This window comes from Staurois parvus, unplaced genomic scaffold, assembly GCF_062004578.1.
Source record: "Staurois parvus isolate SC_StPar_1 unplaced genomic scaffold, SC_StPar_1.0 ptg000444l, whole genome shotgun sequence".
In the NCBI taxonomy this organism is placed as follows: Eukaryota; Metazoa; Chordata; class Amphibia; order Anura; family Ranidae; genus Staurois; species Staurois parvus.
In genome coordinates, this window is record NW_028318240.1 from 2911757 (window position 1) to 2926040 (window position 14284).

General features: G+C 41.7%; 1 protein-coding gene across 4 annotated transcripts in view; it reads right to left on the bottom strand.

Annotated features, from left to right (window-relative positions):
- The window catches only part of LOC149453956 (NACHT, LRR and PYD domains-containing protein 3-like), a 66145-nt gene extending 52173 nt beyond the window's left edge, over nucleotides 1-13972 (bottom strand). For 3 of the 4 annotated variants that reach the window (XR_016314408.1, XM_089688028.1, XM_089688030.1), the window contains exons 1-3: nucleotides 13918-13972; nucleotides 3223-3305; nucleotides 54-202 (exon numbers count right to left, since the gene is read on the bottom strand). Coding sequence is in view for 3 of the 4 variants with exons in the window: in XM_089688028.1 (XP_089544154.1) it covers nucleotides 54-202; nucleotides 3223-3256 (183 nt within the window). In the remaining variant the exon portion in view is untranslated. Of the gene's footprint in view, nucleotides 1-53; nucleotides 203-3222; nucleotides 3359-13917 lie in introns of those variants that run through there. The other variant, XM_089688029.1, reaches the window with a different exon arrangement.
- Nucleotides 13973-14284: the final 312 nt, after the last annotated feature.

Sequence of the window (14284 nt, forward strand, 5' to 3'; positions counted from 1 at the left end):
CCCTTTACCAATGAGTACCTTGACATAAGAAATAGCAAATATCTTTATCTTACCTCTGCATTTAACACATTGTGAGAATTCAGTTCTGACAGGAGGGCATGAGTGTTGACATTTTCCAATATGTAGATCAGGTCATCTTTGAAATACTCATGAATTTTCCTCACTGATGCATCCTCATACTGGCACAACCTCTTAATGCCATCTAGAGAACACACAGATAGACACAGTTATGAGTGTGTGGACTGAACTTAGGTAAACTCTATATCTTGAAGCAATTCTTAGGCTCCATGTACAGTTGCAAGAAAAAGTATGTGAACCCCTTGGGGTTACGTGGAGTTTTGCATGAATTGGGCATAAAATGTGCTCTGAACGTCATCTAAGTCACAACAATAGAAGAACACAGTCTGCTGAACATAATACTACACAAACATTAGATGTTGCCATGGTTTAATTGCACATAACATGTAAACATCACAGTGCAGGGAGGAAAAAGTATGTGAGGCCCTAGCTTAATGACTTCTCCCAGAGCTAATTGGAGCCAGGAGTGAGCCAACCTTGACTCCAATCAGTGTGATGATATTGGGTATGATTGGGTATGATAAAATTTGAAACACAAAATCATAAATTATAATTTAATAATCATAAAAAATAATATAATAATACATTTAATTCAATAATATAATCAAACCAAAAACACTGAAATTTGAAAATTGCTGAGCAAAGTCGCAGAATCGTTTTCAGTGTCTGATGATGAATTTTCCCCACGAATTATTACCACTCAATTCTGCAAGTGGTTCTGATTTACTATCGCTGTTCTCTAACTGATCTAAACCCGCTTTTGACCTAAAGGGACACTTTTTGGACGCCATGGACTTTTCTAAGTTTCCAGGCAGAAAGAACAGTCAAAATGCAGGCAGGGCACAGGACAAAGCACTCGGGACAAAATGTATGTGAAATGGGTTGAAACAGCAATGTTTTACTATGTAAAATTTGTTTGGAAAAAAATGAAATTTTTTAAAATTTTCAAATTTTCTGCCGCTGCCGCCGCCGGCGCCCGTACGTCCCGGCGTCACAGGGACCGGAACACAGAAGCCGGATGCCGGCATCGGCCGGAGGAGATGGCCGGGGACGCTGCAGGGAACACATCCCGGGAGCGAAGGACAAGGTAAGCTCTGCAGGGACTCCCTGAGCAACGCTGCAGAGTATTCCTGAGTGTAGCTCGGGGTCACCGCTTTTGGTACTGAAACTTTACCCCGAGCTACACCCGGGAATACCGCCAGGGGGGTTAAATGTTATATACAGTTTGATTTTACCTACAAGTTTTTGTGTGATCTCTCTTTGCACATATGAAAAAACAATAAAAACTTCAGCTATCACGTAACAAACCTGTATTCAAATAAAACATTTGAAAATAAAAGTCCTATCTAGGAGCAGAATCTGTAAGTTGACTCTGATTGGCATTTTGAGCCAAAAACTCAACTCCATGGGGTTGATCTACTACAGGCAAAAAGACTGTGCACCATACAAGGTGCAGCTGCATTCTGTAAGTGCAATTGCTCCAGAGCTTTGTAAATGAAATAAAGATTCACTTTGCAAGGAATACCAAATCACATGCAAGGAAAATTAAAAAAAATAAAAATTGTTTGCTTGCACATGATTGGATGATGGCAGTCAGTAGAGCTTCTGCTCATTTACTAAGCTCTGGAGCAACTGCTCTTGCACAAAGTGCACAGTCTATTTGCCTTTAGTAAACCAACCCCGATGTGTATCTGAAAGTAGTTTCCTTTTGTTACTAAGGTCCTGAGTTTCCTGACTTTACGTCTTTGCCTAACTTTCACCCCCTTGTGGAATGGAATTGCCTCAACAGCCAGTGAGGATGCTCTCTTTAGACAAGGAAAAAGCAGCTGGTTCATGTAAAAATCAAATTGCATGGAGATATAAATTGAATTATGTAACAACATTATTTGTTATTAAAATCAGAAGTCTTAAACTCATCCATCCCTCAGTATGTATCCCAATCACAGTGCCATTTTAAACACTATTATTATTATACAGGATTTATATAGTGCCAGGGGCATCCCTAGGGTTGGTGTCACCCAGTGCCGGAACACTTGGTGACACCCCCTCTGACGATCCCCGCAGGATGGATCGGATCTGCGGATTGAGCATAATGGATCTGAGTCTAATCCATTATCCTCCCCAATCCGCAGATCTGATCCATCCTGCGGGGATCGTCGGCTTGCAACCTATACGGGGTTAACTGATCTCCCCACGAGCTCCACGAAAAGGTAAGTGTTAAAGCAAGCCGACGATGGATCGGATCTGCGGATTGGGGAGGATAATGGATCGAACTCCGATCCATTATGCTCAATCCGCAGATCCGATCCGATGCTTTAAAACTTACCTTTTCATGGAGTGGGTCCAGTGTCACCCCCCCCACACCTGCCTAGAGATGCCCCTGTATAGCGCCAACAGTTTGCACAGCACTTTACAAAATGACTAGGGATGAGTCTTTTCACCAAAATTGATATCCCACAAAATTACTGAAATTTCATTGAAATTGGTCCCAATTTTGTTATGTGAACTGCTTAGGTGACAAAAAATTAATGGTTTTGTTTTCTAATTCTAACGTGGTGATCAATGTCTTTGGTGATAAACAAGCCGAACCCTAATGGTGACCACATAGGTAACCCTTACTATCACACTAAAGCTAGCCCTAATAGTAACCTTAAAGTGACCCTAAACCAAAGTTTTTACAAAAATTCTAGTCAAGTATGTATTCCTCACCAAAAAAAGTCTCTTCAGTTACTCTCAGCCTCCTTCACATCTCCAAATTCCTACGTTCATTCTCCATGTTTCCTCTGTATGTATAAATGTAGCCACCCAGTCTTATTTGCTCCTGAGGTGGACTATGAATTATGGGATTTGTAGTGCACATAGAGCAGTGTACATGACCTCGACTAACGTTCCAAACAAACTGAACTGAGTGGGAAAATTAACAGTTTTCTGAGCTTTCAGAGGGTGTTACAAGGAGGCAGAAAAACACAGTAAGAAATGATTTTATGAAAAATAGATTACATTAAGTAGTGGATGGGTATGGATTATTTTTGGAGAATTGGGACATAGTTTAGTGTCAATTTATATTTTTATAACATAGCATAAGTAAAATTTATGTAAAATATTATATTAAAAAAAAATAGGGGAAATTTCAGTTTTACTTACCAGAATTGATGACACTTTCCTGGCGCCTCTTCATCCTTTCAGTTGTTATTTTGTAGCAGAAATCAAGCCATTACAACATACACCTATTTACATTGACAGGATAAGTGTTAATTAGTAAACCAACCTTGTTTCCTAAGCGTATAATATTACCAGAGCTAAACCCTCAACTTCACTTACTGAAACCTTAACATTTTCAACTCCTGATACAACCCTTATACTAGCCCTCCCTGTAACTCTAAGACTTACTCTTCCTTTAACCCTAACACTAACGGCCCGCATCCCTTACATTAACCTCCCTGTAATCTTAACAAAGCCTTCCTGTAATTCTAACACTACCGCCATGGGCGTATTTAAACAAGGCATTTGCCTTGGGCAGCATTTTTCAGGGGTTGGCGGCGCTGACCCCCAGAAGAAAGGACTCATGTGGCAGGTACCAGAAGTTGGGGACAAGGTGAGCTCCACCATAGAATCCGAGAGAGGCTATGGGCTTCTGGAGGGTGTAGGTAGAGGCCAACTCTCGTTTCCACACATGGGCGACACTGGGGATGGCTGGCTGCTTTCTTTCTGGAAAGGTGCAGGTGAGTGCTGAAAGACTGTATCTCCAGGGATGGCTCCAGGGATGGCCGGCTGCTTTTTCTGTCTTTCTCCCCTCTTTTTTTTATTTGGGGGGAAGGAAGGATGCCCGATTTTTGTGTTGCCTAGGACAGCACAAAAACAAAATACACCACTGACTATCACTCCCTGTAATCCCAACACTACCACTTCCTGTAATCCCAACACTACCACTTCCTGTAATCCCAACACTACCACTTCCTGTAATCCCAACACTACCACTTCCTGTAACTCTAACACTAAACCTCCCTGTAACCCTTACACTAACCCTACCTTTAACTGTAACACTAACATCCCTGTATCCCTGGTTCTAAAAAATAACTTCCAAACTAAAACTCCCTGTAACCTCAACCCTCACACTAGAAGGTTTATTTACAAAGTATCGGCATGGCCATATCAAGGCCAAATAGCTACTTTAAAAAATGCACATTTATAAAGCACAGAGATATACTTTATAAATGTGCTCATCCCAAAGCTGGAGGTGCACTGTAAAAAAGTCAAGAGTAGAACATGGTCACATGACCTATCAAAGCTCTTCTTCAGTCATGGAGTTCTGACTGTGGTGACCAGAGATAACTCCGTAGGACAACATAGGTCTCATGCAGAAGCCTATATTTTATGAAGGGGCCATAAAATGGTACTTACAATGTGCACAAATATTGCAATGTTGTCAGGAGTGTATAGTGCTCCTGCTCCATCATATTTGCTGCATCCTGCTTTTGGTTGTGATACATTCTCCCTGTCTGTCTACAAGGTGATTGATGTGGCCAGTCCCTGGGTGGAGACCAAACCTGATTTAAGCCAGCCAAGCCTGCAAGCTCGTATTTGTGATATTGTTTTTGTAACTCGTGCTCCAAGCTCCTTGTGGTCTGCCCTGCCTGCTAGATTGGATTCCCTCATTGACGACCTCAGATTGGATATTGACTACTCTCTGAACTCTGCCTGCCTTTTGACCATGGATTTGACTCTGACTATTCTGTGCCTTGCCTGCTGTGTACCTGGACTGTCTTTGAACCACTGACGTTCTGGAGGCAGGTCTCAGACCAGGACCTAATCTCCCCTGTAGCTATGTGCGGGTTATAAAGTCTAAGTCAAGGATAACATAAGATAAGGGGATAAGCAGGAGATGTTATCAAGTAGAAGCTGATTGTCTCCTTATGAAATTCCCCAATGGTCAGAGTAATATGTACAGTGCACAAGGAAACCAGGCCCATGCTAAAACTGAAAAGGGTTTTATACACATCAGTCAAGGGAATCTGTAGACTGTGTGCTAGGTCACGATCAATTAAATTGCTAGCGGCACCAGAATCTATGACAGCTAAGAGATAATGAGAGAAGTGGCAGAACTAAGTTGCGCAGGAACAAATAGTTTGTCCAGGGGAACATGACACCGTGCAGCCTAGAGAAGCAGACCCCACACACACTATACTCTTAGCATTTCCCGGCTTATTGGGGCAGCCGGCGACAAAGTGGCTGTGGTCCCCACAGTATAGGCAGAGTCCCTGGGGTCTTCTCTTAGTCTTTTTCCCAGAGGAAATGAGTAGCACCAATTTGCCTGGGCTCCTCCTTCTGGAGAGGTTGAGGGAACCCAGGAAGGTCTGATGGAGAAGACATGAGTGGCGTACTAGGGGGCAGAGGAACAAACCTCTCACTAAGCCTTTCCTGTAAACACCTATCTATACAGATGGCTACTTGCATGGCTACATTCAATGACTTAGGTTCAGGGTAGTGTACTAAGGAGTCCTTGATAGAGTCTAATAAGCCTAACCTGAACTAACATCTTAGAGCTGGGTCATTCCACCCTGAGTCAGGTGCCCAGCGACGTAAATCAGAACAGTATTGTTCAGTGGTGTGTTTACCCTGACATAATAGCCTAAAGTTAGTTTCTACTGAGTGGGCATGGTCAGGCTTATAATAAAGTGAACCCGGGGCCTTGAAAAATGCTTGGACTGACCCTGGGGCTGGGTCTTCTGCAGGGAAACTAAAAGGCCAAGACTGGGGGTCCCCCTGCAATTATGTAATAATCAAGTTAATCCTTTGTGCTTCGAAACCAGAAGAGCGTGACTGAAGCTTAAAGTATAGCATATACATCTACACATTTCAAGTTTGAAAATATATGGGGGTCACCAGAAAAATGGTCAGGCAGGTCATTCATGGGCTCTGGTTCCTGTGTTACTGCTGATGGTGACTTGGCTTTCAGTTTGCAAAGCTCCTGCGCAAATAAAACGAGCCTGAGTTCATCTTCACAGAAAGTTTTTCTTTTTAAAGGTTTTTGATAATGTCATGCTTACCACTAATGCAGGTGGTCAGACTTCTGTGTTCTTCACCTATAGCTGCCCCCTTTCCCATAAAGCAAGCAGGCCTACCAATACTAAGTTGCCCCCAGCACGGACTGAGCACAGCAAACTGGTACTTGCGGTTGGCAGACAGGCCTCCTGTTCCTATGTAAAAGCTTGCAAAACCAGTGCTCTCTCTAAGTCCTCAAAAGTCAAGCCCTCTGGATAACCCCAACCATTGTCTGTCCCTAGACACCCTTGGACACACATCCAGGCTAACTTGTCCTCAAGTTCTGCTGCCTCTACACCTGCAGATGCAGTCCAATCTGTCTCTGCACCAGTTATTCCAGTCCAGCCCATGGCAAATGAGCCTTCATCTTTTTCATATTCAGGACTTTCAATAACGTAGCCTCACCCTACTGCAACTACATCTGCTCAAACCTGTCTAAAAAGTTCCATCCATCCTTCAGATGGACTGCCTTATTCAGCCAGGTTGGGCCCTCAATCTTTTCTTCAAGCCACTTTGCATCCAGCCTGTGCTCCAGCTATCCAGCTTGACTCCAGTGACATGTCACCTGCTATCCAAATTGAGGTTACTGGTTCTCTGTCTACTGTCCAGTTTGGCTCCATAGACTCTCTGCCTGCTAACCAACCTGAACTCACTGATCTCCTGAATATTGCCCAGCCTGATGGTCCTGTGCTGGATGCTCAGCCTGATGGTCTGGTGCCTGATGCCTCTAAGGTTCCAGCATGCCTCTAAGGTCCTCCTCTGAGGGCAGGTAATATCAGGAGTGTGTAGTGCTCCTGCTCCATCACAGTTGCTGGTGGTATTCCAGCATCCTGGTCTTGGTTATGATACATTTCCCTGTCTGTCTGTCTGCCTGCAAGGTGACTGATGTGGCCAACCTCTGGGTGGAGACCAAACCTAATTTAAGCCTGCCAAGCCTGCAGTCTCATGCTTATAATATTGTGCTTGTAACACGTGCTCCAAGCTCCTTGTTCTCAGCCCTGCTTTCTAGTTTGATTGGATTGGATATCGTTGGATTGGATATCAACTACTCTTTGAACTCTGCCTGCCTTTTGACTACGGAGTTTACCCTATAAATAAATAGGTATTGTGCTCAAAACAAACATAAAAAACACTAATGTATGAATTTCAAAAAGCACATGTACTTAACATGAATAAAAATGTTGATAATGTTAGTGTGCAACCTTTATTAATTTTAATAAGTGTTGGGATCATTATTTACTACACTATGGGAGTTTTCATCTGTATTTGAGTATAAGGAATGCTGTTGGAGGAGTAGGAATTTCTCTGAATGGGACATATACCAAGCAAACTCTTAACCAAGGAAAGGAAGCAAGCAGTGGTTATTTCCCTGGAAGAGGGAAGGTGCTTGTAGACCTATATCCCACATAGGCCACATATATAAGGTGAAACGCTCACTGCACAAGAGGTGGAGAACAACTGAAATTACAGTTTTGAGGGGAACACTGGAATTATTTATTGGGACAGTCATTCAAGTTCACCAATATACTGTATACTGTATTATTAAACGTTCACTCTATACACAAACTTTGGAGCACAATTGAAATGACCAGTTTTTGGTGTCATATCAGAGGAACTAAGTGGATAGTTATTTTATTGCATGTTTAGACATGGTTGAACTGGATGAACTTTTGTCTCTCTTCAGCCAAACTAGCTATGTATGTAGACACCACTGGAGTATTACTGAAAGCTTTACGATTCTGTGGAGATGTATTCAAGGTTGATTGTTTGGAATTTAAGTTTATAACCACATGTAATTGTGTATACACATATTTGATTTGGTGGAGTGACTGTATGAGTGATACCCTTTGAAGCAGCGCAACACTATTTACTTTTATAGTATTGTTTGGTTGTAGATGTTTGCTTGCAGCTCCTAAAAGGGAGTTGTTTTTCGAGGCCGAACAGGAGTAATTATTTTTGTTTTGTCTAGAGATGTGAACACTTACACACTCAACCTGCTGGATTCTGGAGAAATTGGAGATTGGAGGGAGACCTCCTCCCTCGCAAAACAGATTGGAGTCTACCCTGATCAAGGAATTACAAAATCTGGAGTAAGATGAAAAAGCATATTTTTTTCTCTCAAAACCGAGAAAAGTAATTTTGTGTCCATTTCTGCTATGTTTTCACACTGGCAGAGCCTCACACTGCCTATATATATATATATATATATATATATATATATATATATATCAGTACAGTATATATACAGTATATGTGTATGTACTATTGTGCAAATGTTCTAAGCAGGTGTGAAGAAATGCTGTAAAGTAAGAATTCTTAAATATTTTAATTGTTTATTTTAATCAAATTACAAAAATGCAGAAGGAAAATCTAAATATTTGGTGTGACTCTCTTTTGGCCTCAAACCAGCATCAATTCGATTCATCAAGCTTTTTTGAAGAAGCACAGGCAACGTTGGGAACTGTAATGGCCGGCCTAAGGAAACTTAATGCAGCAGTTGAAAGACATATCATGTTTAGTTCCCTTCCACATCTGAAGATGTCCAGCAGTGACATCAGCACGGAACTGGCAGAAACCAGTAGGACCAGTAAGTAGATCAATCTACTGTGTGGATAAGTCTGGCCAGAAGCAGTCTTCATGGAAGAACTGCGTCCAAAAAGCCATACCTGGAAAATAAGGCTCTCAACTATGCATGAAAACATAGGAATTGGGGAGCAGAAAAATGACAGCAAGTGCTCTGGACTGATGAGTCAAAAAGTTAAATATTTGACTGTAGTAGGAGGCAGTTTTTTTGGCCGAAGGGCTGGAGAGCAGTACAAGAATGAGTGTCTTCAGGCAACAGTGAAGCATGGTGGAGGTTCCTTGCAAGTTTGGCGCTGCATTTCTGTAGAGTTGGAGATTTGATTAGGATCAATGGTGTTCTTGATGATGAGAAATACGAGTAGATACCTAGCAGATACCTATCCATCATGCCATACCATCTGGGAGGCACGTGATCAGCCCCAAATTTATGCAGCAGCAGGTCAACAACCCCATACATACAGCCAATGTCAAAACTATCTGCAGCGTAAAGAAGATAGATAGATAGATACACAGTAGACTTTGAGTGACTTGTAAATGCAGTAGTGTTTATTATGTAATAAGTCCATCCGTGACATTTCCTGGCTACTAAATATTCCACGATCAACTGTTAGTGGTATTATAACAAAGTGAAAGCAACTGTGAACAACAATAAGTCAGCCACGAAGTGGTAGGCCACGTAAAATGACAGAGCGGGGTAAGCATATGCAGAAGCGCACAGTGTGCGGAAGTTGCCAACTTTCAGTCAATAGCTAAAGACCTCCAAACTTAGTGTGGCCTTCAGATTAGCACAACAACGGTGCGTAGAAAGCTTCATGGAATGGGTTTCCATGGCTGAGCAGCTGCATCCAAGCCTTACATCAGCAAGTGCAATGCAAAGCGTCGGATGCCGTGGTGTAAAGCATGCCGCCACTGGACTCTAGAGCAATGGAGACGTGTTCTCTGGAGTGACGAATCACACTTCTCTGTCTGGCAATCTGATAGGCATGTCTCAGTTTGGAAGTTGCCAACATGACTGCACGCCAGTGCACAAAGCAAGGTCTATAAGAACATGGAGGAGCCAGTTTGGGGTGGAGGAACTTGACTGTCCTACCTCAATCCGATAGAACACCTTTGGAATAAATTAGAGCAGAGACTGCGAGCCAGGCCTTCTCGTCCGACATCAGTGCCTGACCTCCAAAATGTGCTTCTGGAAGAATGGTCCAACCTTCCCATAGACACTCTCCTAAACCTTGTGGACGGCCTTCCCAGAAGAGTTGAAGCTGTTATAGCTGCAAAGGGCGGGGCCAACTCAATATTGAACCCTACGGACTAAGACTGGGGGGCCATTAAAGATCATGTGCATATAAAGGCAGGCGTCCTAAAACTTTTTGCAATATAGTGTACTTTGATCTGATGGCAACGGTTTTGGGGCACTCATATCCAGCAGTATGCATCTGTAAAAGGGGTGGGTGGGTTAGGTTATGTCAGGGGAAGGGGGTAAAAAGGATAAATTCACTTAAAGTGATGCTTAATTCCTGCATTATCTTCAAATTACATACCTGAACAACAAATCCAATGTCGGCAGGTGAGGGGGGATGCTGGGGGAAGGGGGGTTGAAAGGAACAAACAAAAGCTGGGTTCTCACCGAGAACCCCAGATCTTGTACTAATGATTGGGAACTGGGAGTCCCAGTTCCCGATCACCTGATTGCTACAATAGCCTCTTATTAGCTGTCACGGTGGTCAGTCACCGTACAGCCCTCCCCTGTGCTTTCTTTCTCCTCTTAATGGAGAGAAAAATACATTGTATCTCTTTCTCCTTGACATAGGAGAAACATATAAACAAATAAATGTGCGTGTGGAAAAAGAAAGCAGAATTAAAAAAAAAACGCACATGCAAGATAAAGGCACTACCACCCAATCATCAAGAGTCCTTCCATGTAGATAAAGTCGGCAACCAGGTGAAGAATAATACAAATTCTCTTTATATAATTTGTTATTTGCTCCTTGGATGAAATAAAGAGAAATTTCATTCATCTTCACCTGGTTTCCGACTTTATCTACACAGAAGAGTAGAAAATACATTGAAAAATAGCTAGATCAGTGTTTTATCTAGGTCAGGGTTAGGGTCAAGTTCAGGATCAATGGTCAAGGTCAGAGTTAAAGGCCAAAGACAGTGTATTTTAGGTGGGATTAAAAAAATATATTTTTTAATTTGTATAAATACAAACAGCAGGAGCAGGAGAATTTATTTTCTTTGGTGGTATGGTATAGTAATAGCAAGAAATATACAGCTAAATTAAAAATATATACAATATATATTTTTTTTATATTTTGGATCACTTTTCTTTGATAATAATTAACCATTTCAATACCAGGCACTTTTACCCCCTTCCTGCCCAGGCCAATTTTCAGCTTTCAGTGCCCTGGCATTTTGAATGACAATTGCGCGGTCATGCAACACTGTACCCAAATTAAATTTTTATCGTTTTGTTCACAAAACTAGAGATTTCTTTTGGTGGTATTTAATCACCACTGGGTTTTTATTTTTTGATAAAGCAATGAAAAAAAACCAAAAATGTTGTTAAAAAACATGTTTTTCTTTGTTTCTGTTATAAGATTTTGCAAATAAATAATTGTTCTTTATAAATTTAGGCCAGGATGTATTCTTGCTACATTTCTTTGGTGAAATTAACCCAAATCAGTATTTATTATTTAGTCTGTAGGAAAGTTATAGAGTCCACAAACTATGGTATATATCTGAAAATCGACCAATCCTGACGTACCAACGACTAATCAAATTTCTTGAGGCCCAAAAATGTCAGGACAGTACAGAGATCCCCCAAATGACCCTTTTTTGCAAAGGTCTGTGGTATTTAGTAAGAGGCATGGAGAGTTTTTTGAAGTTGTCATTTTTGTCATAATTTTTTGGAAAATGAACAAACTAAAAAAAAAGTCACTTTTTTTTACATACTGTCACCAATGCAGTACAATATCATCACATAAGTGGTGTGGCGGTGATCAGGGACACTGACTGGTGACACTACAAAAAAACAAATGTTTTACATTTTACATTTTTTTTTTCATTTTTATTCCATTTTTTGTTAATGATTTTTTTTTCATAACACACCTTAGTAACATTGTAATACTTTAGTGAACTGATCAGTATTTTTTCTTTTTACACATTATGACTGCTTATAGCAAAGAATGTCATTGCTATAAGCAAGCATTTAACAAAAATTAAATAGATTCATTCAGGTTTCTTTTTGTTGTGATTAACTGTGATTGGCCACAGCTAATCACATGACACAGATGTATTTTTAATTGGCCTGTGTGATTACTGTGACCAATCACAGCTAGTGACACAATTGTATACAATGGATGGCATGAAAGGAAGCCATCCATTGGTTACAATTGTCATGTGACTTGCTGTAATTGGTCACAGCGGTCAAATGGTACTGACAATGGGCCGGTACACAGATCTGTCATTGGCTGTGTCTGAGGTACACAGCCGGTGACAGATCTTGGAGGATGTCATATGACGCCCAAACGGATCTACAAGATTCTCACTCGGCCGTCATTTTTCTATTGGCCGGGCAGGAACTGATTAAAAAAAAAAATAATTACCATTTACCATCAAATGAAAGCCCAATTTGTCTTGAAAAAACAAGGTATAATTCAACTAGATACACTAAGTAGTTGCGATGATATGTTGTCCTAACGCATGTCAAGGTTGCTAAATTGTGTTCAGGAATTAGGAATAGTTAGTCTAACTCTTAAAACTGACCTATAACCCAAATTTAATACTGAACCTAACCAAAACCTCATTTTAACCCTAATCTCTTGACTTAGTCCCAAATACTAAGTTAAAGTGTTACTAAACCCCAGACCCTGCATTCACTATACCTGGTCTCCCCAGGACCCTGCATTCCCTATATCTGGTCTCCCCGGACCCTGCATTCACTATATCTGGTCTACCAGGACCCTGCATTCACTATATCTGGTCTCCCCGGGCCCTGCATTCACTATATCTGGTCTACCAGGACCCTGCATTCACTATATTTGGTCTCCCCGGACCCTGCATTCACTATATCCGGTCTCCCCGGACCCTGTATTCACTATATCTGGTCTCCCAGGACCCTGCATTCACTATATCTGGTCTCCCCGAACCCTGCATTCACTATATCTGGTCTCCCCGGACCCTGCATTCACTATATCCGGTCTCCCCAGGCCCTGCATTCACTATATCTGGTCTACCAGGACCCTGCATTCACTATATCCGGTCTCCCCAGACCCTGCATTCACTATATCCGGTCTCCCCGGACCCTGCATTCACTATATCCGGTCTCCCAGGACCCTGCATTCACTATATCTGGTCTACCAGGACCCTGCATTCACTATATCCGGTCTCCCAGGACCTTGCATTCACTATATCCAGTCTCCCAGGACCTTGCATTCACTATATCTGGTCTCCCCGGACCCCGCATTCACTATATCTGGTTTCTGGACCCTGCATTCACTATATCTACCCCCCTACCCCCTGCTAACTTGACCAACCTCCTCCACTCTTCCTACCACTCCATCCCCCACAGCTATCTCCTCCTGCACCACTAACCTGTCCCTTCTAGATTGTAAGCTCGAAAGAGCAGGGCCCTCGATCCCCTCATGTTTTGCATTGTATTGGTATTGTTCTGTCACATGTTCTGTCCCCCTTTGTAATGTACAGAGCTGAGCGAACTATTGGCGCTTTATAAATACTGTATTATAATAATAATAATAATAATATCTGCTCTCCCTGGACCCTGCATTCACTATATCTGCTCTCCCTGGACCCTGCATTCACTATACAGTATCTGGTCTCTCAGGACCCTGTTTTATTCTGCTCTGATTGTCCTATGAGGCTGCATAACCCCTGACCATCTGTCTGGACAGCGCTGATTGGCCCTGTGATGATTACATGCACTCTTCCAAAAAAAAAAACCTCTCTAGCAACACACAGTAAACTGAGCATGTGCAGAGTGTCTCTTAGAGCTCTGTTCTATCTGCAGATGGATTGGGGACAGTAGAAGAAGGGGAGGATCAGAGAAGACAGGATCAAACAGCCTTTTTATACAATGTGTAGGATTAACCCCTTAGGTTCCACAGTGAGTATAACAAGCATACTTTACTGCATATACAGACTGATTGTACTGTTGTGGGTTTAGTAACACTTTAACTACTGCAGATCTGTACTTACCTTCTCCTGTGCCGAAAGCATCTTCATGCCATCCTTTATGGTTTTCATTGTTTCTGTCAAATGTAAAAAGGAAATCCAGATTTTTTTACCTTGTTATAGCACTGTAATTATAAGCTGTGTATTTAGAACATTTTATATAGAGGAACATTAATATTTCAGGTACAACAAGCAAGACCACCATGCATTGTGTTAACAAAAAAATAAAAATATATATATACACACTGCTCAAAAAAAATTAAAGGAGCACTTTGAAAACACATCAGATCTCAATGGGGATAAATCTCCTGCTGGATCTCTATACTGACATGGACGGGGAATGTGTTAGGAACGTAAGGATGCCCCATCGTTTGATGGAAATGAAAATTAT